A 26,163-nucleotide genomic window follows, 5' to 3' on the forward strand; every position below is an offset into this window, starting at 1 on the left:
AGCTCTGGGTGGGAACCTCAGGCAAGAGGTTGTGAACTGATGCTGACCCTTTGCACAACAAAGGGCACAGGGACTGTGGCCCGGCCAGGTGACCGGACACTCAGAGACACAGCAGGAGCCAAGGACTCAGCTGGAAGACCCTGGACTGTCGAACACACAGACTGTGAGGGTACAAAAGCCCAGGTAGTCCTTTGTTCAGGGCCCCTTCTCTGAGGCACCAGCTTGAGCTGTGATTCTGTTGCTACACCATGATAAAATTACTTAAGAAACCAGAAGTCTGAGGCTCTGCTATGGGAAACCCAGGGTTGAGCCAGCAAGGAAATCTTGTCTGGCTGTGAGAGTGGGATGAGTAGCAAGGCACCCATTGAGAAGCTGCCCACTGTGAAGGGGTTTCAGTCCCAGCAGTGAAAATCTTGGGTGGTGTGAGTATGGCTGCTGGAGTGGCTCCTGAATGGTCAAAAAGGGAAGTTTCTTTAACATGGTGAGCCTTTGGTGCTTTTATTTTTGATTTGCTGCACAGAAAGATGGGTTGGAATTCAGCATTTTGGTTTGTTTTCTGCCATTAACACTAACTTCTATCAGAATGCCACTGCCAAGAGTGGAAAGGATCTGTTCTGTAGTAGTTCGCATTCAAGCATCTCAACAGAACCCATGCTTTGTGGAGGTTTCATGAACCAAACAATTTTGGAAGAGTACCACATTAAGAACAGTTTTGAATGTTATAAGTATTTCCCTTGGCAGCAACAGAATTTATTTCTATGGCATAGTGGGTTGCATTTCTATGTTATTTACTCTGCTGATTGGATAAAGGCTGATCTTGTTAACAACTTTCTCTGTAGTTGATGGCCTCTTTACACCAGAGTTGACAACACAAAACCTAATAAGTAAATTCTAATTTACTGCAGGTTGCACTGGAACTCATCAAAGTTGTGGGTGGCTACACAGCTGATGCATACAAGAACTGTTTCCTGAACCTAGCCATTCCCATAATGGTCTTTACAGAAACTGCTGAAGTAAGAAGAACAGAAATCAGGTAGGAAGGACAATGGCAGTATGTGGAAACCTACTAATTGATGCCTAGAACTTGCTGAGCCATTCCAACAAGTGTGAAGCTTGAATAGTTACTAAATCCAGATATCCAGAGTAAGACCTTATGTGCTCACATAGCAGAGCTATGACAGAACCACAGCTCATGGCCATATTCCAGTTAAGCATTCTAGATATTCAAGGTTATTTTTTTGTTGTTTAAACTTGGAAGATGTTAAATTGCTTCATGCTTGCTATCAGACTCTGCTGTCCGCTTACTGTGTACTACTAGAGGTGTAAGTGATCCTTGTAATACTGCCAAGGGTGTCCTGTAATGCATTGCCCAAGAATTTCCTGTTTGGAAAATGCAGCCCATATTAATCAGTCCCTAATTTAAAAAACAGTGTATTTAAAGGCTTAGTTTTGTTTTCAGTGGAAGATATTACTTGTGAGGCTTTAAAAATCTAGAGAAGGTAGATGTGTGGCATTGTCCTTAGGAAACATAAATTGTTCAATACAAGAGCTATTTTTCAGTTGGTCTGAAAACTCAGTAACTTCATTGTCAGATACCATGTTTACTTGGAGGTCTTACTGTGTCTTGTGCTTAGCAAGGTCAGAGGGCTGGAGAAATGGCAGCAGAGAGGGAAGAGATTTTTGCTCAAGATTAAATAGCACATCACTAAGAAGACATGGCAGTTCTTCAATATGCTTTTAAAGGAAATGACTGAGTTCACATTCTAAAGTAACAACCTTTCACTTTTTAAAACAGAAATGGGATATCATTTACCATCTGGGACAGGTGGACAATTTATGGGAAAGAGGATTTTACTCTGTTGGACTTCATAAATGCTGTCAGAGTAAGTTATCTATTGTCCTTGGTTAATACAAGACAAGAGGAAAGGAGTTTCTTGGTTTGGGTTGTTGAATTGTGTTTTGTTTTGTTTTTTATTTCCATCAAGTTACTGTTCAAACCAGAATAAATTTAGTAATAACTAATGCCAATGGGAATGTCTCTAAGTAAAAGGCATCCAAGCCTGTTTTCAAATTCTTTGTTAATTCAGTTGCCTCAAATGTATCTTAATAAAACTTCTGTCAGTGTCCATGCATTAGCAGGTTTTCTGGTGTGGATCCTATGGATCGGAATAATTATCTGTAGTATTAGCAGCAGTAGTATCTGCTGCTTTGGGCAGATGTTCTGGTGTTTTAATAAGTTTTAATTTGTGAATTCCAGGAGAAGTATGGAATTGAACCAACTATGGTTGTACAAGGAGTCAAAATGCTCTATGTTCCTGTGATGCCAGGCCATATTAAAAGACTAAAGTTGACGTAAGTATAACTGGAAAATGGATTTAGTGACGTAAGTGCACATATAAATTGTGCTCATTGGTTGTATCAAAAGGACGTGTGTCTGACAGCAGTTACTTTAGTTTTCTCTCAAAGTGGTTTCTAGTCATTCATACTTTGGAAAGAAAACACATAATTTCTTCTGTAAAAAAAAAAAAAAGAAGAGAAAAAGAGAAAGTGAATTAACTTCTGTGATGAGAAAAGGAGACTTGCAAAATGCTGCTTTAACTGTTGAATACCAGAATGAGAAAGCTAAAGAAGTCTGACAGTAATTTTTTGGGGGGAAAGAATGCACCATGGTTCAAGCAGAACAAGACTACTAGAACCTTTTGAAACTGGCTTAAAACTAGTGCTGATATATAGCAACTTAGCTCTGAAGGAGTTAATGTGTTGCTTGCAATTTAAGATTTCTGGAAGTCTGTTCAGTTATAGTACTTGGTTAAGATTCCACACCACTTTAGCCCTTTTAAAAGATGATATTCACAAAGGCTTTGCAATGCTGCTTACAGACAGGAAGTTGAGGTATTGCACACTGGCAGTTTGGCAGGATGTGAAGGCAGGACATTGGGTTTTGACTGAAGGCCTTTACAAAATAACAGCCAGATCTCACCCAGGTTTAGTTCTGCTTTACACCTGTTGGTTGAACTACTTTAGCTCAAAATCTGTTCTTTACAGCTCCTCTGAAGTGTGTGCTGGTCAGTGCTCACAGGCTTTGCTGAAGCAAGTTGATGCACTGCTCAGTACTGTTTTGAGGGCCTGCCAGTAGGTAGTATCAGGCAAAGTAGTATGAGCAAGCCTCTTCAAACTCCCAGGAAGAGAAGGGCCTCTAAGCTGCAGAGTGCCTGGCATACTAGGATGAGAATTTACAGCCTGTCTCCAAAGAAGTTGCTTATATGCTTTCTCTTACGGCTGTATAAATAATTTTGAGTGAGGGGGGTATGTAATGAAGTCAAAGTTATGGTGTGAAGCTGCCTTCTTGTGAGTATCAGCGTTTCTTACTAACTGAGATTTGAGTCCAGCTTTTCATGGAGTCACAGCGGCTTGGGGTTCTGTTACAAGCAGTCCCAAAAGCTTCATAGGATATTTGCACAGCAAACTGTGGCCTTGCTTGCGCGTTTTTCTCAAGTTGTTTAAAATCTTGCTGTAATATAACAAGCATTATCAGACTGCTTATTCATTTCAGAATTGCAGCATTAACTGAATGCATACTCCTTAAAAGCAAATTTTAGAGACATAGTAGCTTAGGACTTCCTCATGGAAATGAATATGACCTCAGTATCTCGGCTGAGAAGAGCCTGCTTTGTGTTCTTGCAAGGAAGCAAGTACTTTGAGGAAAGCAGCTTTTTGACCTGCACACTAAGGCATATCCAGAGGGGAAATCCTTCTGTAGGTGGCCTGTGAGGAATAGAAGTGACACTATTCCCCCAGCTTCCTAGAATTTGAGCTGGCCTCAGGAACTAGTGCTCCAGGTTAGCAAGAAAATAATTTTGAGTCATCCACAGATATGTGATGAAAGTCAGGTTGGCTGACCTCCTTCAATATTCCAGTGTGCAACTTGCAAGCACTGGCTGCAGCTTTTGAGAGTGCAGAGGGCAAATGGGGAAAGTTGCACTACCATGTGACATACTTACAGAGTTTAAACTCTCACTGTGGTCATGAAGAAAGAAGTCCCAGATCATGGCTGGCTTTTCCCCCTCATCACTATTCACCTTTGAAATTCAAGGACTTAACATCTTAACCCCAACAGAATTACTTTCCATCAAAACTTACAATCTAGTGTCTGCACTGGAATGGTTCTTCCTAATGCATTAAAACTGGTTTTTATTGGTAGACAGAAAACTTACTCCTCTTAATTGACCCAAATCCTACACAGAAGCTAACTTTACCTTGTGCCTCAGTAGGATGCTGAGGGGAAATTGTTTCTGTGAGGAATCCCATCTGAAAGTGGCCATGTGCTCTTCTCTTTTGTACTGAGCACTTGTGGAGGAACAGTGTAATAGCTCACTAATGGGCTGTGTCTATCAGGAAAATGGAGTATGATGTGCTGAAGCTCAGGTGGAGGAACAACTTTTGTGTCAAAATTTAGAGGTGGCTTATTCTCTATTTTGATTTGGTCTGTAGGAGGCCAGGCCAGTACATACTGCTGGCAGTGAAATTCCTTCTGGCCCCGAATTCCCACTGCCAATCCGCCTGGTATGTTTACAAACTGTTCTTCATTTCTTTATAGGATGCAAAAGCTTGTGAAGCCATCAGCTGATAAGAAGTACGTGGATTTGACAGTATCATTTGCTCCAGAGACTGATGGAGAGGAAGACTTGCCAGGGCCGCCAGTGAGATACTACTTTGTTCAGGAAGACAATTGATGGTAGAGACACAAAAGTCACTCATGGACCATTTGTTCTGAAAGGAGTGTGCTAATATGCAGCTATTAAAGATGGTACTATATACTTCTTTTTGGTGAAGCCTTAATTAAATGGTGAAAATCAGTGGCTCTGCACTGAAGACTGATTTGTTTCTTCTGCTCCTGTATTCTTCAAACCTGTTTTCTCAAAGAAGGATTGGTCACTCCATGAGATGGAATGTCGAGTACAGTCCTTACCTTAAAGACAAGATTTGTATTGAGGAAAGCAAGAAGAACAGTGAACCTAAGAATGGGTCCCTATGTGCAAATTAGGCATTGCTTAGGGAAGAGTGCAAAAAATAGAAGCACCATTTTATGATATTCCTGGTGTTCTAAGAACATCTCAAATTCACTTCATATGTTACTTAATTCTCAAACAAGAATTTCATTCTTGCCATCTACACACGAGATTTAACCCATCTGGAAGGCTTAAACTCCCACTTAAAAGCAGAGGAATTGGTTCTTGTGTGGCTGCTTAGTGGTGCCGTGGTCAGCGCAGCTGTCTTGTGTCAGTCTCAACATGGAAACATAGGGAGGAGGTGTAAATTGTCAAAACTCCCCTGAAGTTCAGAGAGCTGGAAATGTTGATTATCTGCACTGGGACTGTTCTTTGTGGATAACTGCAGTATGGGGAAAGTGGAAACCTATCGGAGAGCCGAATTAGCACTTTCAACAATAAAACTTGGTCTTCAACAAAGAGACAATGTGGTCGAACCTTTCTGCCCTCACCAAATTAAAATCACTGTAGCACTTGATAATTTTAAAGGGAGGAAAAGACAAATGCCTCTGGATGTTTGTCACAGCAGACAGTTTCCTCAGCTGCTCCTTTTGGTATCATTTCCCTATAGCAAATCATTGTGCTGTACACCTGTCCTCAGCACAAGTCTGAGCTTTACTGAACAGTGAGGTTTTAACCTTCATTGGTCAGTTACTGGGATATCAAAGTGTAAAAATTCTGCTTAATTGGAAATCATTATGAACTAGTTTTGTTGCTGTGGTGAGGCAGAGGTGTGTTACAGAAACATCATAATTTAACTCTATCATTTAAATCATTTAAACACTGGATACTTGAGGTGGTAGGTTTTTTTCTCCCCATCATGGTAGAGCAATGTGAGGTTAGAATAAAAACTTACAAACTGAAAAATCTTCTCATATGTTTAAGCTTTAGAGATTGTTATTGTACATTATGTCGTGCAGCTGTTGCAAAAGCTGTTAACAGCTTAGCTGTTTATCCTCAGTCATAATTGATTAAGCTTTAGGAATGTCTTCACATTTAATGAACCCTATTGGTCAGGAGTTTTACTTCTTTTTTTCCTTCTCCGTTTTAGTCAGGAATAAGTCAGGTATTAAGGTTGGGAACCTGTATACCAAGATGTATAGAACTGAGTAGCTGGAATCAATACAATTATGTCAGTATTTTGGATTCAGTCTTATGTGCAGGATGTCTTGTGGAAGGTGTATATAGTTTTATAGTTACTTTAGTTTATTGCTGTAATTTTCTAGATTAATGATACTGCTTTTTAAACTGCCTAGTTTGCTTTTTTAAGAACTTCTTTTAAAGAAACTTTTTGAAACATGAGAAAAGGTGGCTACAGTTAAGAGTGCAGAGGAGGCATAAGCAGACAGTAAGTTTCCACTTCTAAATAACAACTAAAATATATTTCAGTGTGGCAGTATTAGAATCTGAACTGTTAACTGATATCACTAATTAGTGCTAAGGATTACTTAAAGGTTTAGGTCAAGTTGAAAACACTGTCATCTCTCATATTTGAAGGCTGGGAAACAAAACTTTGAGTAAGTATACTCTGATACATTAGTGTGGCGTTAACATCGTGCCTTGTGCTTTTGAAATAAGCAGCATTTAAAAATAGTGAAGTACTATTCTAGAATGCTGTATGACTGTCCTCAGGGTTTCAAGTACACTGTCAGATGTAATTCATGCAATGGCTTTTATTAATGACAACATGAGCACCTTTGAGAGCCTTGTAAAAAGTCCAGGTCGAGACTGGCAGGGATCACAGCCTGAATTTACAGACATGGCTGTATCGTTATGCCGCTCCTTCTTGTGTGTGTCTGTTGGATGGATGGATGGATGCTCTGTGGATGGGTTCTGCTCAGTTAAAAAGTTGGTTATGGAAAAACTGAAAATGCACAATGGCTCTAGATATTTATTAACACACCTTTAAAATTTTTTGGATATAAATTAATCTAGGTGAAATCTCACAACTAGTAACTTCAAGAGGACTTTCTGTAGAAGAAGTTGGCATGTTAGGTATTTCATTAAAACTGTTGTGTTTTAAAACCTTTTGAATTGTCGATATGGAGAGTGAATGTGTTTATATTGAAGATTGTGCAGTGGCGTGTGCTGATTCAGTGTGCATTTGTGTTTGACAGAGCCTGTTTCCCAGTCTGTTCCTCCTTTTTATCAAAAGTCTCTGCAGGTGCTCAGCATGATCACACTAAAAAGGCTCTGTCAAACTGGGCAAGTGAATTTTGGGGTGCTGATCTTCCAAATCTCCAACATTGTCACCAACAGTGCTACCAAGCTAGAGGATTGTAGTATTACCTGGAATCTGAGAACTGCTTTTTCTCTTTTTCTTTTTTTTATTCATTGCAATGAAAGCTTGTATTTGTCTAGGACTGTTTGATGCACTATGCTTGTGGAGCAGCTAGAGCATGCTGTCTTCCTGCAGGAGTGAAGAACTGTCTTTCCACTAGAGCACTTCAAATAGCTTTCCCTCAAAATGTCATTTTTTGAGAGAGCAGTTGATTTGCCAGAGTTAAGTTTTATATCAGTAATGAAGATCCTTCTCACTCAAATGCTTTCTTGAAGAGTTTGTTCATATTTACACCAGCTTTCCCTGAATTGTTACTGCTCTTAATAGATGCAGGAATGTTTGTGCATGCAAAGCATTAAGCAGCCAGCTCAACTTTTTTCTGGTTAGGTAATATGTTTCTTCAATGTTAGGAGTAATGAGGATTCTGTGTGAGCGTCTCAATACGGTTAACAGGACTGCTTTGGTGGATCAGATGGGTTTAGGCTTTTATTATCTATACCACGAGTAAAAAGTAGATGTCCATATTATTTTCCCTTTTCCTGTGTACAGGGAATATGTGACTGCTTATTAAAAAGATAAAGCTATTCAAGAATAATGATATGTAGGAAGAACAACTCTGGCACCAGCTGGGCCTCTGTCACCTCTTCATGGCTTCTCAAATCCTGAAATAATGTGGGTTTGAGCTAGGCAGAGGGTTTATACATCTGTCAGACTTGTCATCAAACACAAGTAAAGATTTTAGATAAGTTCATGACCTTCATGTTCTTAAGTTCTCCTTGCTTCTTTGAAACAATGTAGATGTAGGCTAGTTGTTCTAAGAAATGAACTGATTTTCAGCCAAAAGCTGAACTGAACTTGACAGTTTATCAGTTCCCGTGCAATTAGAGAAAGTGCATGTGCAGCACAATGCGGCAGTCTAAGCCTTTGTCCAAAGGTTGATAAATTTGACCAGAGACCTTTTGAGCACTCATTTTTTGTAAAGATATATTGTGTGTGGTTGATGAAGTAGCTGGTGCAGTTGCTTATCCATGGTGCATGAAACTGATTGAAGCTCAAGCTTAAAGGTGCCATGAGTTCCAGGACTGGTAACAGCAGTAGAACTGTGTTGCTAACGTGTGTTCTTTGGAAGGCACAGGTGAGAGGGAAGAAGTGTTAAGTTCCCACTTCTCCCAGCAGCGTATGAGTTTCAATTTCATACTGAGGGGAAAAGCTGCAGCTCTGACCAGATGCATACTGAGCAGCACCGTCCCTTTAGTGGTCAGAAAGAATAGGAATAACGAGACCTGGTGTTCCGGTCGCATGTGTGTGATAAAAAGCATCACTTAAAACTATTCTTTGGGCACGGTTTTGCCGGCACTTTAAGGTAGTGCGGCCTTACGTTCTCAAGCCGTTGCTTGTTGCTCATTGTTGAGTTCTTCAGTAGAGTTCTAAAGAAAAAATTGCCTAGCCCCGTGGTGACAATGAATGTTTTGTAGCGTTTAGAAATGGCGAGGATTTGAACTGGCGTTTCCCACGGGGGAAATAAAAAGACGGGAAGCGTCCCCCACCCGTCCCCTCAGAGAAAGGCGGGCAGGAAAGGGGCGGGAGGCGGAGGCAACCGCTGCTTCTGCGCAGGCGCAACGGCCGCGCGCGCCTAAATCAGCTGCCTCCTTGGCGCGCGGCGGCGGCCGACCAATGGGACGGGGCCGGGGGGGCGTGGCCGGGGCGCTGCCTCCCGCCAGCCGTGCGCGCGCGCCCGCCGGGAAAGGCGCGCGAGGTTCGAAGGTGGCGCGGGGAGCGCGCGCCGGCCCCGTTCCGGGATGGCGGAGGGCTTGGTGAGAGAGCGTGGGAGCGGCCGGTCTGTGTGTCTCTGTCTCTCTGTCTGTCTGCGTGTGTGTATGTGTGTGCGTGTGTGTCTGGCTGGCTGGCTGGCGTGTTGTGGGCAGCGGCCGGGCCCGCCCGTAGCGCGGAGGCGCGGCCCTCGGCGCGCTCCTGAGGGGAGGGACTGGCATAGGAAGGCTCGAATTGGCGTTCCGCGCTCGCTCCGGGTCCGGCTGCTGGCACAGACACTTGTGCTCTGAGGGCTGGTCTGTCGGGAGCCTCGTTCCCCTCAGAGCACAAGTGTCTGTGCCAGCCCTTGTTCCCCTCAGGCTGCCTCTGGAGAGCCGCCTTCCACGGGCGAGTGAGCACATCAAGAGCAGGACACTTGTCCAGGCACGTTAGAATCGTGCTTAAGTTTTAAAATTCTTCATGTTTAGCGCGACACGAACACAATAATAAATGAACTGTTAAAGGCTCTTCTAGGTCCGTGACAGGAATTTTTAGTTTCTTTAATGTGCAAGGTCACTTGCCAGTGCATTATGCTGCACCCTGCTTCAGGGGGAAGGGGTTTAAGCTCGAGTGCTAGATGGAGTGTGGTTCTGCATAGTTTCTGAAGTGGTGGCTTTTGGTCAGTTGTTTTCCCTTGTCAGCTATAATTTCCTTCTGCCACTTTAAACCGATGTTGAAAATTTGCAGTGAAATCAATCCATGTGGGGTTTGGTTATTTTGATACCAGAAGTAATATCCAAAGGGGAATCACAAAGAAGTGCTAAGTGCTGTTAGTATGGCAAACTTCAGAAAAACGTGCTGAATTCTCTTGTGTTGGACTAGACAATCTCCACACTGCATATACTCTTTAAATTTACACGAATCAGGAAGAGGTTATAGTTGTTTTTCAGCTAAACGTTTACATTTTTTCGAGATTTTTCCTGTCACATTTAGTGAAGAACTGCACTCTGCTTTGCTTTTGAATTTTTCTTTCCCTTTCTTTCTGTTTTATCCTTGACAACTGTTGCCAGTTCCCAGGTCAGTGGCTTTATTTCATTTGTTGTCACAGAAGGCAACACTGATAATGCGCTGCTTGAATTATTACTGCTCTAGTTGTGGTAAATGACTGGAGTCCTGTCAGCTATTTGAATGACTTTGGTTATACTCGGGTTTCAAGTGTATGAAGAGGCACTGTGGCATTCTAAGAAAAACAATGCTGCAGTAACTCCCACTTTCCCCCTACTTTAAGGAGTCTCGAGAATCCTCGAGATCTGCTTACTTGATTTTCTGCCAAGTGTCATCGTGCTTAGTAAAAATTGATTCTTATTTCTTCACAGAATCATTTAAAAAAAGACTACAGAGCAAGATTCTGCAATGGAGGAGGGTAACTTGCATTTAAACACTTATTCTTAGACTCTGGAAAATGTACCTTGATTTTTATCTGAGAGCTAAACATCAAAACATGTGGTGTACCTTATTAAACTGATCATATGATGTTTCCCAAATTTCTTGTATTTCTTAGGGGTAAGAGGAGCAAACTCTGCGGGGTGACAAAGCTCCAAGGGTTTCCTTTGTATTCCTTTGCTGAGGCAGCAGATGGTGGTGTAGCTGTACCTGAGGTACCCCTAACTGGGCTGCCTGAGTACAGAAGCAGTAATCTGTGCAAACATGTTGCCTTTCAAGGAGTAGAGAAATGAGGCCCATACAGAGTTCCAGCATATTTGAACCTTGCTGGTAAATGTTAGAGATGAGTTTGAGCAGTTGCAGTGCTGGGACATTCTTTACATGCGTGTCAGAAGTCTGTGAAGTTTTTGTTACTGAAATCCATTCCTGGACATGTGTTTCATGAGCTTACCAAGTCTGCACAATTAGCTGTTTTTAAACGTGTATAATGAGCATTATGGGAGTAATACTCCATGGCTTTTCTAGTGTTATTTTGGTTTAGATCAGTACTGTCTGGCTGCTGAATCACTCACTTTTGCCCTTTTCATTTGTGCTGGTTTGAAATAGTAATCTAACCAGCTGAGCTGTTCACTTGCTTATGGACTGGATACCTCAAGCTAATCCTTGCTGCTGAAACTTTTGTACAAGCACAGAAATAACTTGTTTTACAGGGTGACTGCCTGTATGGAGGGATAGAGGTGCAGCAGCACATTTCATTTCTAGGTCTGCTGCGACTAGATCACTCTGCAGGCAACGTAGCTCAAGGTCTGATTTATAAAAACATTATTTATTTCAAGTAAGACTCTAGTCAGCCCAAAGCTTGTTCACCTCAGGGCTGTTGCAGTAGTTGCTTGTTTGCTTTTATGTAGAGAGAATTCTTCATTCTTATTATAATCTGCAGCAGCGAGGCTCTTTTTCCTGGAATTCTTATTTAGACAAATTTCTTTGCAGATATCTATGCATGGAAATGGTAGGTTAAAATATATTAAAGTTGGAACTATGGGAAATAATAACATAAAGTATTAAGAAATAAAATTTTGTTACTTTAATATTTGGGATAAGAGCATTTGGTATTTTTGATTGAAAAATATTTTTTTTCCCCTCATCTTTCTAGAAATAAGATTGATGTACAGCCGGGTCAAAACGTTCTGAGAGTCATACAGGATTGTTTTGAAAGTAAGCTCTTATTTGGTGTTTTGCTTAATTTGCTGATAAAAGAAAAAAAGTAATTTCTTCCTTATGTTATATTAAGTGGTAAGTAGATAGAAATAAAAAATAGGGATAAAATGTATAAAAGTAGTATTTCTCAGGGTTTTTAAGAGCAGCCCCTTCCCAGTTTCTTAAAACTGTGTCTTAGCTGTCTTATGAAGGTAATCTCTTCCTCAGCAGCTGATTCCTTTCTTGTTTGGATTTAAAGGAGCTTAATAAGCCTTAGAACTTGTTAAAATAAATGAAACCTGGACAATTCCAAGATTCCCATATTCACAGTTTTTTTCTACATAGGTTGCAGCAGTGATCTTACAATAAACTCTCCAAATTGCTCAACTTTTATTTTGAAAAATGAGAAGAGAACTTCAATGCAGAGCCAAAGGGTGAGTTATGTAAGTGTGACAGTGTAGCACTGGGTTCAGCTTCATGTGGGTACAAGTTTAGTTCTGTAGCATTTAGTTCTGTATGAGCACTTGTAAAAGTATATAGGCTATAATTTAATGATAGATAATAGTTGTTGAAAAATGTGTTTTTTTCTTAGTTATGCTCTAATAGTAAATATTCTGTAAGTAGCTATTTAATAGCTTTTTTTCTTGGGTTTTTACTAATGAAAGCTTCTTCAGCTTTTTGTCCAGGATAGTTAAATTTCTTATGGTCTCAGGCTGAAGCACACTGCCTTATTACTGGTGGTGGGTATGGCTGTCTTGGACTCCTTTGGATTTGGTTGTGGTCACTTTTCCAGATATAAGGACACAGCTCTTAGCTATCAGATGGACAGTAAAATTTATAGGTGATTCATGTAGAAAAGCAGCTTTTTAACTCCTAATAGTTATCTATACAATAACTTCATGTACCTGTAACTTTGTTGAAGAGTGGAAACAATTTGAAGGCCCTAGTGTGCTGCCTGAGAGGATGATGCCAATAATCTAGTTTGTATACTTAGTTTTGATATTTTGATTTTACTTTTTTTTTAAGTAGGGTATTCTACTAATGGCAGAGTTGAGAACAGGCAACGTTATAATGGTGTTTGTTTACTTTAGTCTGATGTTAGAATATAATCTCAAAGCAAATCTCAGATCTCTTGCTAAACCTCAGCCTGTCTTAATAAAGGTGAGTTAAATTGTTTAAATTCATTCTAATGATAATAATAAATAGTTTACCTCGAGATTAGCAGGATGTCCATTTAAAGCTGCATATAGATTTTTACTGTACACACTGTTTTACCTGTTGCTTGAAATTTGCAGTTACTTTTAGAAAGTTTTACACAATAGAGAATTGAAGTGTTTAGTTAAAATATAACTGTGATTCGAATGAGGATGAATTAAGGGAAGGAGATTGTATCATGTTCTGTAGAAATGGCTATTCCTGTTAAAATACCAGTGCTTTATCAAATATTTTACTTTGTCTTATTATTCATTACCAACTACGACAGCCCAAGGCAGGGTCAGCCAAGTCTGTGAAAAGAGCCCCTAAGTCTGCAGAGCCCTCACCTGCCTCACCGCTAAAACCAGTCAGCAGCAGAGGTTGGTCGCGCTATTGCTGAATTAAGGTTTTTAAAATAACTATTTCTTGGTATTTTGTAAGGTTTCAAGTAAAATAATTAAACCTGTTCTATATATATGGCAGGACAGTCATGTGAATCACGCCTGAAGCCTGTAACACGCAATTACGTAGCTGCTTCTGAAAAACCAGAGTCTCCTGTGCCTAAAGGAGAAAAGCATAACACGTTAAAAGATGTTGAAGCACTGTGCCAGAGTCCAGCCAGGCTTTTGGACTCTGAGGATAATCGTGGATCACCTTTTCCTGTGGAGGAAGTGAAAAGCTCTCCTGTAGTTAAGTAAGTAGAGCTGAACATGCTGTGGTGTCATATTCCATGCGTGCCCCTCACTTCAGGGTAAATCAAGTTTGGATTATGAACTCATAAAAAATAATTCCAGGCTTTTTAGAAAGTTTCCATATCTGGGTTTAGGAAGGGCAGAATCATTTTTTAATTAATATTCTGGTGATAGGGGCAGTACCCAAGTGAAGGAAGCCTTTCAGAATAGATTTAAACTCTTTTTTTCAGGAAAGTGCACCAAAATACCAGTTTCTGAGACAGTCTAGACTTCTTCAATGAAATCCTATCGACTGTGTTGACTTTAAAAGTTAACAAGAATTTGTTAAAGCAGGAATGAGCAGTCATTGTTCCTCTTGCTCTGAATATACAAATGTCTTTTACAAAGTAAATCAGCTTCAGTTGTGATTATTATCTCCTCGTTGGAAGATTTGAAGCTGAACTGCAATACTGGCTAGTGGTCCTGGCCACAGTTCTGCTTTCGTAGAGGATTGAATCTCTGGGGTAGATCATAATGATGGACTGACACTCATCCCATTGGCTCCCGTTGATGGAATGAGATTGGAAAGACAGTGCACCTACAGTCTAGGAAACCTCACGATTTCTGAAGCACACTCTCCTAAAATTAGGAATTTGTCTTGCTGAGCAGCCTTCACTTGGATCAAGAGTCACATGCTGACTCCATGTTGCCTGTGGACACTTGCTACTATGCTGGAAAGTACTACTGCTAATCTGTGTTCCAGCAAGTTTCCAAAGGGAAGCTCATTCATAAGAAGTGAGATGCTGTCAGCAAGAGCATCTGTTCATCCTCACAATACTTTATTGTGCACTCAGGATTTATAGCAACAGGTTTGAATGCTGCTTTTCATTCATAGATTGCGTTTTGATGACTGTAATACGCCAGCTGCAGCAAAGAGCCGTGGAGAAGTTGAAAATTTGGAAGGATCTCAGCCTGGGAGAGATGAGCAGGTTGCTCTTGTGCAAGGAACAGAACGTGTTACTGCGTCTTCTGCCCGGAAAGAGAAGTCTTTCTCTTCAGCTGTCTTAGCAGCTGTAGCAACAAGAACGCTTGGACAGAGGTTTGTTTTGAGGCTTAATATGGAAAGTATGAAGGATGAACTTTATAATAATTCTTCCAAGGAATGTTCTGTACTGTGTCTAGGTTGGGAGTCACCACTAGATTTGAAAGACTGAAAGTCAGTTTCCCCTCAACCCTGAATGATATGAATATTTTTTTCCATCCTTTCTTTAGATATTCAACCTCAATATCACCACCATCACCTCATCCTGTGAAACATCAAGATACAGAAATAGAAGATGAATGTGAATTTTTAATTGATGAATCAGGTGGTGCATTTTCTACTTCTTGGATTTCAATACCCCAAAAGAGCAAAAGATCAAAAAACAATGGCTCCGCAACTCCCATTTCTAAATCTCAGCCCTCTGAAAAGAAGAAGCCACAGAATAAGAAAGTCAAGAACAGAAAAGTACAGGTGAAAGCACTTACTAAACAGAAACTGGATCATCTGGATGCTGGAGCTTTTGACCTCAAAGAAATGTCAGAGTCAGATCCGATATCTAATAGTGAAGAAAATGTCCTTACATCTCAAAGCCGTAAGAGTACTCATATGGGTAAGTTATTTAACAGCTTTTCAGTATTTCCTTCCAGATCACATTACTGGATTATTTTCTGGTGGTTTATAAGGAAATTATAATAAAGTAGACGATAAATATTAATGGATTCCTTTTTGGTGTTTCAGTTGCATAGTTAGATTTGGGTGAGACAGAAAGTCTTCACTTTTTTCGCCACACCCTTTGCCTTTCCTGTTAGGACATTGAAAATTAAATTAGCAGTGTTGTCTTTTCTTATGAGGAACTGCAGAAGGTAGGTACCCACAAGCTTTTGTTCCTCTCTCCATAGAAAGGAGGTTATGTGCTTTGAACAGAAAGGGGATTGAGTTTTAGGAATTATTTGTGAAGGGTTTTGTCACAGGAAACACTGAAAACTGGAAAGCAGACTGAATGTAACATTTCTGCCTCCTCTTTTTAATTAGGAAATACTGAAAGTATGCCAAAAAGTTTTTTGTAGACTAGTTTAGTGAAAGCCTTCTTTTAGCCATCGGTGATAAAACTGGTTTTGTGATACCTCTTTTTTTTTTTCCTTCCCCATTTTGATTCTTTATTTTGTGCATTCAGATATCAACATATCTCTTCAGGTTTAATAGGAAAAGGCATTAATGTCCAAATGTTTTGTGTACTGACAGGAAAGACTAAAAAGGATGCACTTAGACAAGACTCTCCAAACCGGGAAAAGAACACATCCTGGAAACCAGAAGCTGAAGAACTGATGTTGTCACGGTCTGGATTAGAAACAAAACCATCTGATGAAGAACAGTGTAGGATGCTGCCAAGTGAGGATTTGCCTGTGCCCTCATCTGGGCATCAAGAAGAACAGACTGTGTCTCTAAAAAAGTCTCTCAAGTCTTCCAAGAATCTGCAGTTGGCTTCTAAAGCTTCTAAACATTTAGTTAAGGAGAAACAAACTGCTAAGCAGAAACTTCCAAAAGTTAAAGTAGCTAAGAGAGGGACAGTAAGTCCAAGGAAGAAGCTTAAAAAATCTGTCCAGAAAAGTAGTAATAAAAAGCCTCAGTTACAAAGAGAGGAGAGTTCTGACAGTGAACCTGGTGAAGAAGAGCTTGAAAGAGAGCCTGTAGAATTGAATGAAGTATGCACCACACCCTTGCGTCAGAAATTAGAGACTCCCGTGATTCAGTTGACTAAGTCCGAAAAGCGTAGAAATGTATTACACACACCAGAGTCACCTGGTGGTGCAAATAACAGAACTTCTGTAAAAGCACTGCAGCGTCCCATGGACAGCGTGAAGAATCCTGAAAAGAAACAGTTGCCTGCCAAGTCTTCAGGGAAGATACCCAAAAAGATTCCACGCAGAACCAATAAAGCTCTTTGCTCAAGCCCTGAAGACACTGAGTCTCAAACAGATTCTGACAGCTCTTCTGTACAGGCCATGGCAAGGAAAAAACAGAAGTTATCAGATGTGAAAATAAAAAATAACAAAAGGAAACGTAACAGGCCACATGGACTACAGTAAGCTTTTTGTGTGATTCCTTACAAATGTGGTGTGTAACTTGGTAGATAATTAAACTCATCTTGTCACCTTTTAAGCAGAGATGGCCCAGTTGAAGTATGATAGTTTGAGGCTGGTTGAATAGTTATAGAGAAACCAAGCAGTTAAAACAACATTATTTTCTCAAAGCTGGGTACCATGTTTAGTGCCTCCTACATGAGGAAGCTTGTTCTAAAGTGTTCTTGGGAGACTTGCAGAGCAGATCCTGTTTAACACAACCCCACCACCAACAGAGTAACTTCCCTGTCAAATTTGTTCCCTTTGAAAAATAAATTTACAAAATACAGCATTTAATTCTTCAGCTGTATTTATTTTTGTCAATCTCACTAAGTTCAAGTGGTCTAAAACCTCATTTATAATCATTGTTCTTTGCATTTCTTTTTAATTTTTTAATGCCTTTTTTATAGTTTTGTTCAGGATGCAAAATTATTGACCTGCAGGTTCCTTTCATTAAGTTGACTTAACACCAAATGTAATAAGAATAATTTTTTCTTTTCTAGAGATTCCTTTGTAGCTGAGAAAGTTGTGAGTTGCGAAAGGTAATTTCCTGAGTTGTCTGAAAAACGTTAATTTAATCCTACTTCTGCCCCACTGAGACCCCCCTGAGACTGAGCAACTTGTATGGCTGGTGTGTTCTGTGCCTTACTGGTGAAGCACCGAGTGGAACAGAATTGTGATTCATGCTTGAGGGTTTTAAATACTGTGCTAATACATTTAATAAAGTAATACAATTTTTCTTCCTGTCATGAATAAGGGGTCATAATAAGCTTCTTGCCTTTGGGGATTTCTTTCCTTTGAGGCTTGCTTCCACATGAGCGTGTAATTTTTGAATAGAAATACCAATGCTCCTAGAACTAATGACAGCTGCACTAATAAAATTGATGTCAAGTAGGGTATAGAACTATATCTACAATCCAAACTCTTTGTGCACATACACAGGCATGTATCTTCCCCTTTCAAGGGATGGGAACTTAATAACAAAGCAAACAGGAGTGGCAGTCTGTGAATTTATTAAATTCTTGTGCAGTCATTCTACTGAAAATGTTGGGGTCTTTAATTCTAAGGGAGCCAGCCTACTGCAGACTGACTTGGAAAATTTGTAGTGTAGGTTTGCTAATCTAAATAATTGAAATGCATCTTTTGGACTTGAGGTGGATAACAGCTGAACTTCACTGGCACAGTAAAAGCAGTGAAGCACAGCCTCAGATGGGGGAAGAAGGAATGTTAAGGGTACTGATGCTAAGGCTGTAGGAGAAGTCCTGTTACAAGTGGGTTGATTGCTGCAGAATCTCTGTTGGAGTTACATGTGTAAATTTTTGCCGTTTTATTGGGGAGATTTCATTACAGACTACATATTAAAGGCTATTTTACTGTCCTTTCCTTACAGTATGCGAAACAACTCTTTAAAGCACTTCTATAATCATGGTATATAGAAAATTGTTTGTAAGGTAATGCTACAGAGGTGAGGAGAAGGTCTATTCTGGAAGGGAGAAAAAAGAAGTTTAGGAAACCTGTTTAGAGAGGAGGTGTGGACACTAATTTGTCTGCCTGATGACTGAGTAGAGGAGTAGTTAATGAACTTCTTGACCTATGATTTCTAAGGAGCAGTCATTTGCTTTAGTGTCTAATTGGTATGGACATGTTTAAAAATAAAACCCAGCCCACATGATCTGAAACAAACTTAAATTCACTATTCTTGGCAGGGCTGTAATGTTCCTTTGACATTTAACATGTTCAAGCAGGCGTATTTTTTTTTTTCCTTTGCAGTGGGCCTGTTCTAGAAGATTGTGATAAATTTGCTTCCAGCAGTAAGTCTCCTGAACAGGATGATACATCTTCAGGTAATGCTTAAACTTGGTATTTCCTTGCATTTTATGTATAGGTTTCTTATAAACTGTGACTGACAGTTCAGTAATTTCTGTTGTGTTCAACTTGTCCAGAATGAGAAATGCAGGTTTTATTGGCTGTGGTTACATTTCTGTCCAAGTGTGTGGTGCAGTGTACTAGCTTCATGGTGTTAGCTTTGGGAGAGCACAGCCCTCCACAGTTTGGCATCATGCCTACTAGGATAAAAGTTATTCTTTCCATAATACTTAGAAAAAATTTTTCAGGCTCAGTTTGTACCAGTTTGATGTGTTGCCATATGGTGGTCCTGTATGCAGTCACTTCAAGCAACCTTGAGCCAAATTACGGCATTAATGGTGTCATGGCCTGTTTGCCAAAGAATACTTTGGTTTGGTGGTTTTGGGGGGGAAGGGGGGGGTGGTGTTTGTTGATTTTGTTCAGGGTGTTTTTGGTTGGTTGGTTTTGTTTTGTTGTGTTAGGGGTTTTTTGTTAGTTGTTTGGTTTGGTTTTGAGTTTGGGGGTTTTTATGTGTGTGTTATTATTTGTTTGGTTTCAGTTTTAAGTTTCACTACACAAGTTGCACATGTAGCCATAATGAACATGAGCCCTGGAGATATGAAGTCTTCATAGTGTTTCAGGGTCAGATGTGAATGTTATTAGTCCATGCAGTGCTTTCTTCAGATACCTAGTTTTGTGTGTGTTCTGGTAAAAGATTTGTTCTAAAGTTAGATTTGAGTGATATAAATCTGAATAGTGTATAGTTTGTAATTTGTCAATGTTCATTTTATCAAGAGGGAGAGGTCTGAGGAGTACTTGCTTGAATGTATAATTTTCAAGTAATTTTTAAGTTTACTCTGTTTAAAAACTAATTACAGATACTGTTTATCTACACTGGGTTTCATATATGTTTATAGCAAAAGGTGTTACTGGAAGCACTATCCTTGTGACTTCTGTTTGTGTTACTTTTGGTTGCTTCTGGTGGGTATATTGAAGAAAAGTCAGAAATAATAAACGCCTTTGGTGGTGGGGTTTTTGAATGTGTTTTCAGATAATTCTGAAGACTTGAATTACAAATTAAGACATCTGTTGTCAGACGACATAGCAAGGCATAAAATAGGTAAGAGTATTTTAAAATATCATAATGTAAGTGTGTAAATGCAAATGCATTTTCAGCTTGATATAAACATTGCTGAAGGAGACAGGCAAACACCTAGAAATAGGTTCATCTGTTCGTAAGTACTTACAGATCGGATTTGTTATTTCTTCATGTATAGGTCTTCTCTTAATTTTAAAGTTATTTTTAAAAACTTCTAGTGTTTTTTTATTGCCATATTCAACAATTATCTTTTTATCTGCCACACTTCTGTTTTTCATGATATAGTGTTAAGGAAACTTAAGGAGCCACTCTGGCAGTCACACTCCCACCACCAGAGACTGGGACTGAATCCCCTTTACAGTGGGTGGCTCCAGTGCCCTGACAGTTGCCCCACTTGACTCCCTACACAGCCAGACAAGGTTTCCGTGCTGGCTTGACCCTGGATTTCCCATGTCAGAGTCTCAGACCTCTGGTTCCTTTAAGTAATTTTATGGTGTAGCAACTGAATAACAGCTTAAACTGGAACAAAGGACTATCTGGGCTTTTGTACCCTCACAGTCTGTGTGCTGGACAGTCTTGAGTCCTGCTGGTTCTTCCAGCTGAGTCCTTGGCTCCTGCTGTGTCTCTGAGTGTCCGGTCACCTGGCCGGGCCACAGTCCCTGTGCCCTTTGTTGTGCAAAGGGTCAGCATCAGTTCACAACCTCTTGCGTGAGGTTCCCACCCAGAGCTCAGTCTCTGGCTGGCACTGCAGCTCCACATGCAACTATGTGCACTGAATATATTCCTGAACAACTGAGTCAAGACAAACTCTTACTGTTCAGTGAGAACAGTAAGAGTTTGAATTGGTTTTACGCAGTAAAACTGAGAGTGCAAATAACCTGCCTTCTGTGGTGGTCTTAGTCTGGATAGGGTGGAACAATGGGAATGCAGTCAGTTGTAGTCCCATGCTTGTCTGTTTTACATTGTGGGTGTTTTTTATTGGCTTCATTATTTTTTTATGCACAACACTTTAGTTGTTTAACGTTGAAAACTGTTTTAGCAACTGTTTTCTATTTACCATTCTTAACATTTAAATATTCTTGATTAATTTTCTCTGAGATCTTAAGGGGCTTTTACTCTTTCTTACAAACACTGAAATATCATATCTCACTATGTTCATATATGGCAGCTTGCACAACTTGAAAGTTGAGTTGATGTGATTAGTACATCTGAAGATAAATATCTGAGAAATCTTGGAAATACGTGGAGTTTCTGTTTGCAAAAGTGTTTCCCTTCTGGACCCTGGAAACAGAATTTCTGAATCTGGAGGAGAAGGATGTGCCTATGCAGTCTCTGTTACCCTCCCCTTGCCATAACCGAGGCAGTGCCTTTTCACGGTTGCTAATGAAATCCCCCAGATTCAGGCAGGGTTCTTAGTCTTTGTCTAGAGCTTTGTCTTCACAGTTGTAGCATGTTTGCTGTCCTTGAGCTTGAGCTCCTAATGTCTGTGTATCTGTGGTTCACAAAGATGTATAGAATGAAATCTAATGTCCAGTCAGGGTGATGATTGTTTAAGAAAAAGGAGAGCGAAATACTGATGTATGCAAAAGAAGGCATTTGGCAATACTTGAATCCTATTTTCTTGTCATGATAGCAATGTGATAAAAATATCAGCTGGGAAGTGCTGACCCTCTTGTGGTACAGAACAAGAGGAAAGGATACTTAATATTTTCTGTCTCTGAATTTTTCTTTCATACTTGATGTGAATGACTTCATCCTTCAAATTAGTAATGCCTACCAACACACCTAATGTTCGTCGGACAAAGAGGATACGACTAAGACCTCTGGAATACTGGAGAGGCGAGCGCATAAACTATACTATGAAGCCCTCAGGTATGAGTTCCACAATACTTATTTGCTTCCTTCTGATAGAGCAGAAAAATCTGTGAGTTGATCTTGTGCTGTGAGAGCTTTGAGACACTTATTATTGGATAACTTTTTTAAAAAAAGATTATTTGGGGTCTCCAGTTATTTAGGCATCTCTCCATGTAGTCGTCTTCTCTTTTGACACTCCTGTGTCAGCTGAAAATAGTATCAGCAGAGCATGTTAAGGACCCTTGCCTTGCCTTCATTATTTAGGGAAGAACAGAATGCTTTCTCTGTACTAGTGGGTTTTTTATGTCAGAGATGGTGTATGATATTGGAAAAATATACAATCTACTGGATCATTCATTGGAGCATTTCTCTTTGTGTGAAGATTGTTTTCCAGAGCTGATACTATAATATTTTATTTAGTCTCAGTAAATACCTTAAGTGAGAAAATAAATCTTGTTCTCAGGAATTTTTTTTACTGACAATTCAGCCTAGTTTAGTCCTTTCCTAATTAATTGGTTCACTCAAAAATAGTATTTCTTTTTGTCCCTAAAAGTGATATTTTGTCTTAAAAATTACTTGCATGTCATGGTTTTCTGAAATGTTCTTTGACTGAAATTTGATGAATTTATTTTTAAAATGTTTCAAGTTGTATTGCACTCCAAGATACTTAATGTTGAAAAGCTTTTTTGTTTGTTCTGGCGTTCTAAAGTGATCTGAAAAGTTCAGCACCAAGGAAGTGTATTCTCAATTGAAATGCTATTTGGTTGGTCAAGTTTGCATTCTTTTAAACTTGCTATGAGTTAGTGAACTTTGTTTAACTTCCTTTTGTTTCAGGAGGGCTTGTGATTAGTGGATTAGTGCATCCAGAAACACAATCTCCCAGGAAGAGTAAAAGAAGGAAGGATCGTCCCAAGCAGAAAAGAGATAAAACAAGTATGAACACAGACTTTTTTCCTTTGGATACTTAAAAAAGTCTCTTTAATCAAATGCTCTATTGCTGTAAGATTTTCCTCCCATAAACACTCAATTCTCTCTCCGGGTGAAAATAATTTTATAACATAATTTCGTGATGTGATCTGATGTGGAAAAACCTGCTCCTACTGGATCTATAGCAATGCTGTACATTCTTGTTGTAAAATTGTTCGCTCCTCAGAGTAAGAAAGGAAGAAATGCTGGACATACCCCAAAGTGCTTTTGTGCCTTTAAAGCAGAGGCTGAAGAAACTAAAACTGTACTTATTTTGTGTTCAGATCATTATGCTAGTGTGCACAGTTAAGGTATAAAAACTTGCAGCCATTTTACTGATACCTGTAGTAACACATCTAAAAATGCAGCAGAGAGTGTTAGTAGGGTTTCAAGCTGTTGTAGGTTAAATACAAAACCACAACACGGTAGGTGAAGGGAGAGCTTTAAGAACAATGCTTAGAATAGTTCAAAGTGGGCAATAAATCTATGTTTAAACAAACAGAGACTCTCTGTCCAGTAGATAATAAATATGTAAATAGTGCTCAGAAAAGAGAGTCAAAGTCCAAAAGCCAAATTATTTTTGCTGTGCTCTCTGGAAGATGTTTTAATGCTAAAGAGCCTTTCTTTATGAGGACTGTCTAGGGCTTTTGTTTGAAGCTGAAACATTTCTCTGTGAAGTTATAGAATTAATAAAACAAGAGCTAACAAGCATGGAAAATGCCATACAGTTCTAGCACTAAACTAATCAGGGCTGAAATAATCATCAGAGAAATAAGGAAGAAAACAATCACTGTTGGTACCAATTTCTGATTTTACATGTGTTTCATGTAAATTTTATTCTACCTCAAAAATAAAGTGGTAGGACTAGAGAAGGTTTAGGGAAAGCTCATCAAAAACAAAGAAGGACTTCTGTAGTGAAGACTCCTCAGCCCTGAAGAGAATACTATGGAGGTCTCTAAGGAAGAGGTCTAAAAACACCTGGAATCATGAAATGGAGAAGGGAAATAGAGATAAATTATTTTGTTGGGGTTTTCTGCTTGTTTTTTTAAACACAAGAACTAGAAGGTGTGGAAGGAAGACAGTGAGAGCTGGGTTCTTCAGCAAAATAAGGTGGTCATTCTCACTGTGTGCTTCCTGAATATTGTGCATAAAAATATTTATGTAGTTTCAAGGCAAGAACCAGGTACATTTACAGGAGACTTAACTGTTAATAGTTCTAAATAAAGTTCTAAATAAAGTTCTAAATAATAGTTCTAAATAAAGTTCTAAATAAAACTGTTAATAGTTCTAAATAATAGTTCTAAATAAATAGTTCTAAATAGTTCTAAATAAAGTTCTAAATAAATAAATAAATAGTTCTAAATCTGAGCTCCAGATTAGAGGTGAAAAGTATTCTATTGAACAATCAGTATGTTATTACAGCATTTTTGGGAATGGAAGGAATACTTGTTTTGGGCCACTCATGGGAGACAGGACCCTGGTTTAGGTCAATCTTTGATCTAAGTACAGTTTAAATTGTAATATGAATCATTTGCAGCCTATGAGGACCTGAGCTGGTAGTGACTGTTCATACTGTATCTTACAAGAACTATTGGTTGCCTTTGAACTATCTTCCACAGGTGATTGATTTCCTCTGTGACAGACATTCATCCTTGGAGACAGTCTTTTGTTCACATCCTTGAGTCTTAGTGATGCATATAAGGCCTGTCAGCCAAGTAAAATTTCTAGCACAAATTCTTAAATGTTATTGATACAATAAAAATTCTGTTTTTATAGCTGTAGAGTTACACCTATTGCTGCTTCTTTTTATGGACAGATGGTTATGTTGGAACAAAGCTGTTCAAACACTGTAACTTTCTTCCTCCCCCTGACTGTCTTGCTGTAAGAGTATTTAAGTTGCCATGTGTGCCTACAAAATCCTATAGCTTGCCTTTAGCATGCTTCTTCTGTCTGTGTTTAAAGAAATTTCCTGTGCGCTGTAGAGCTAAAATTGTCTGCTTAAGAGAATTCTGCAAGAGAGCTTTGGGATATTTATTCTGCTGTGAATATTCTAAAGCATCTCTTTTCTTTTTGAAAAGCATAGCGGTGTCATCAGTTCTTAGGATATTGCCTTCTCTGGAAAAATCCTTTTTATTATAGAAATAGTTCTCAGATTTACAACTTACAGTGAGCTTCCTGTAATGTTATTTCTTGAGAAAAGGAAAATTGGACATGTGCTTATCTTTTGAATGCTTTCTCTCTTAAGTGTCCCAATGCCTATCAGCAGTGGGTAAGAGCAAAACCACTTGTTCTTCGTACTTCATTATGTATTTCATATTCTCTCAGCATCTGTTGCTAGCAAAACACTTCTCTTAAAACACAAGAGTTTACTTTTGAGTAAATACTGTTGTTAATACCATAAGATAAATAGTTTCCTTGGATAAATCCTAGGAAATTCCTTAGGATTTAGAGAGTGTTCATCTCTTACCCACAGAAATAATTTCAATGAAAAAGACATTTTCAAAGAATTGAGAATTGTTATGGATGATTTTCTTTATTTGAAGGAAGAGTATTCAGTCTGTTTAGTCACTTATTACAGAAAATTTAAGTACTTAATGTGTGACATTAGAATTGTGGAAAAGCTGTGGTTAAATGATTTTTAAAATCCATACTGATTACTTTTCTGGTTTTTTGGTTTCTTTGTATCCTCAGATACAAGAGAGATACCTGCAAGTTTGGACCACACCCTAGCTGATACGTCTAAGCCAACCATTGTACTGGACCCAGTAACAAATAAGGAAGTACATCTAGGTGAGTTGAAGGGATGTGGCCAAGGGACTTCCTGAATCATGTAGACTGATAAGAAAAACAAAATGTTCATGCCACATTTGGCATAAAAAGGTAAGGTTTTGAAATATTCATTGTTCTTTTGGAGAAAGTTCTGAGGAAGACACAAAAAATGTCCTGATTTTTCAGCTAAGATATTGAGTCTAGATTTTGGAGGTGTTGCACTGAAACAATATGCACTGAGCATGTAACAAGACAAATTATGTGGTAGCATTAATGTTAATCTCCTGGACATTTTTTGTAGATTGTATCAACACTGCAAGCAGTAACACTTACTACGTCAAAGATGAAGCAGTAGAAATATACAAAAATTTGAATACATCTCTTTTTGCAACTGGTAGATTGATTCTGAAACCATTTAAAGAAAAGGGACACCAGTTTGTCCACATGGATACTATAGTAAGTGTGCTTTTTTGAAATTTTGATAAAATGGACTTTGTAAACAGAAGATCTGTTGGAGCAGTTGGAAGTAACATATGAAGTTGAGAGGGCCCCCCGACTCCCCTCAATACAAATAAACATTAATGAATCGTTTGCTAGAGGTAATTTGCATGCACATTGCCCTGCCTTGCTTTGTATTAAATCTGTATGTCCATGTGCTTCTGTTTTCTGGATCTTGAAGGCAAGATAGAAATAGGAAAAAAATAAAACTGGACCCCATCTGCCTTTGAGTTGAGCATCTTATTTTTCATCAGTATGGAAAAAAGGGATTGCAGCTCTGCTAGCTTATTTGGGTTTTTATCTTTGTTATATGTATGCAAGTGTTTTCTTGTATATCTTTCTTAAATGTTTGCAAAGGAAGTGCTGCTAACCTTAGAACCTTTGGTT

At 39.1% G+C, this 26,163-nt stretch overlaps 2 protein-coding genes across 4 annotated transcripts in view; both read left to right on the forward strand.

Moving 5' to 3' along the window:
- UBA6 (ubiquitin like modifier activating enzyme 6) overlaps window positions 1–4,821 on the forward strand; it is a 29,010-nt gene extending 24,189 nt beyond the window's left edge. The window contains exons 31-34 of the mRNA XM_069013411.1: window positions 906–1,033; window positions 1,796–1,883; window positions 2,258–2,352; window positions 4,598–4,821. Of these exons, the coding sequence (XP_068869512.1) occupies window positions 906–1,033; window positions 1,796–1,883; window positions 2,258–2,352; window positions 4,598–4,733 (447 nt within the window). The 3' untranslated portion in view covers window positions 4,734–4,821. The remainder of the gene's footprint in view (window positions 1–905; window positions 1,034–1,795; window positions 1,884–2,257; window positions 2,353–4,597) is intronic.
- Window positions 4,822–9,011: 4,190 nt separating this feature from the next.
- CENPC (centromere protein C) overlaps window positions 9,012–26,163 on the forward strand; it is a 28,555-nt gene continuing 11,403 nt past the window's right edge. The window contains exons 1-16 of one of the 3 annotated variants that reach the window (XM_069013413.1): window positions 9,012–9,143; window positions 10,455–10,501; window positions 11,675–11,736; window positions 12,064–12,161; window positions 13,202–13,292; window positions 13,396–13,606; window positions 14,479–14,682; window positions 14,856–15,235; window positions 15,868–16,708; window positions 17,249–17,287; window positions 18,516–18,589; window positions 19,642–19,710; window positions 21,457–21,561; window positions 22,378–22,476; window positions 25,201–25,299; window positions 25,580–25,734. In XM_069013413.1, the coding sequence (XP_068869514.1) occupies window positions 9,129–9,143; window positions 10,455–10,501; window positions 11,675–11,736; window positions 12,064–12,161; window positions 13,202–13,292; window positions 13,396–13,606; window positions 14,479–14,682; window positions 14,856–15,235; window positions 15,868–16,708; window positions 17,249–17,287; window positions 18,516–18,589; window positions 19,642–19,710; window positions 21,457–21,561; window positions 22,378–22,476; window positions 25,201–25,299; window positions 25,580–25,734 (2,589 nt within the window). In that variant the 5' untranslated portion in view covers window positions 9,012–9,128. The remainder of the gene's footprint in view (window positions 9,144–10,454; window positions 10,502–11,674; window positions 11,737–12,063; window positions 12,162–13,201; window positions 13,293–13,395; window positions 13,607–14,478; window positions 14,683–14,855; window positions 15,236–15,867; window positions 16,709–17,248; window positions 17,288–18,515; window positions 18,590–19,641; window positions 19,711–21,456; window positions 21,562–22,377; window positions 22,477–25,200; window positions 25,300–25,579; window positions 25,735–26,163) is intronic. The other 2 variants (XM_069013414.1, XM_069013415.1) reach the window with 2 other exon arrangements.

This window comes from Aphelocoma coerulescens, chromosome 4 (assembly GCF_041296385.1).
Source record: "Aphelocoma coerulescens isolate FSJ_1873_10779 chromosome 4, UR_Acoe_1.0, whole genome shotgun sequence".
NCBI classification, from domain to species: domain Eukaryota; kingdom Metazoa; phylum Chordata; class Aves; order Passeriformes; family Corvidae; genus Aphelocoma; species Aphelocoma coerulescens.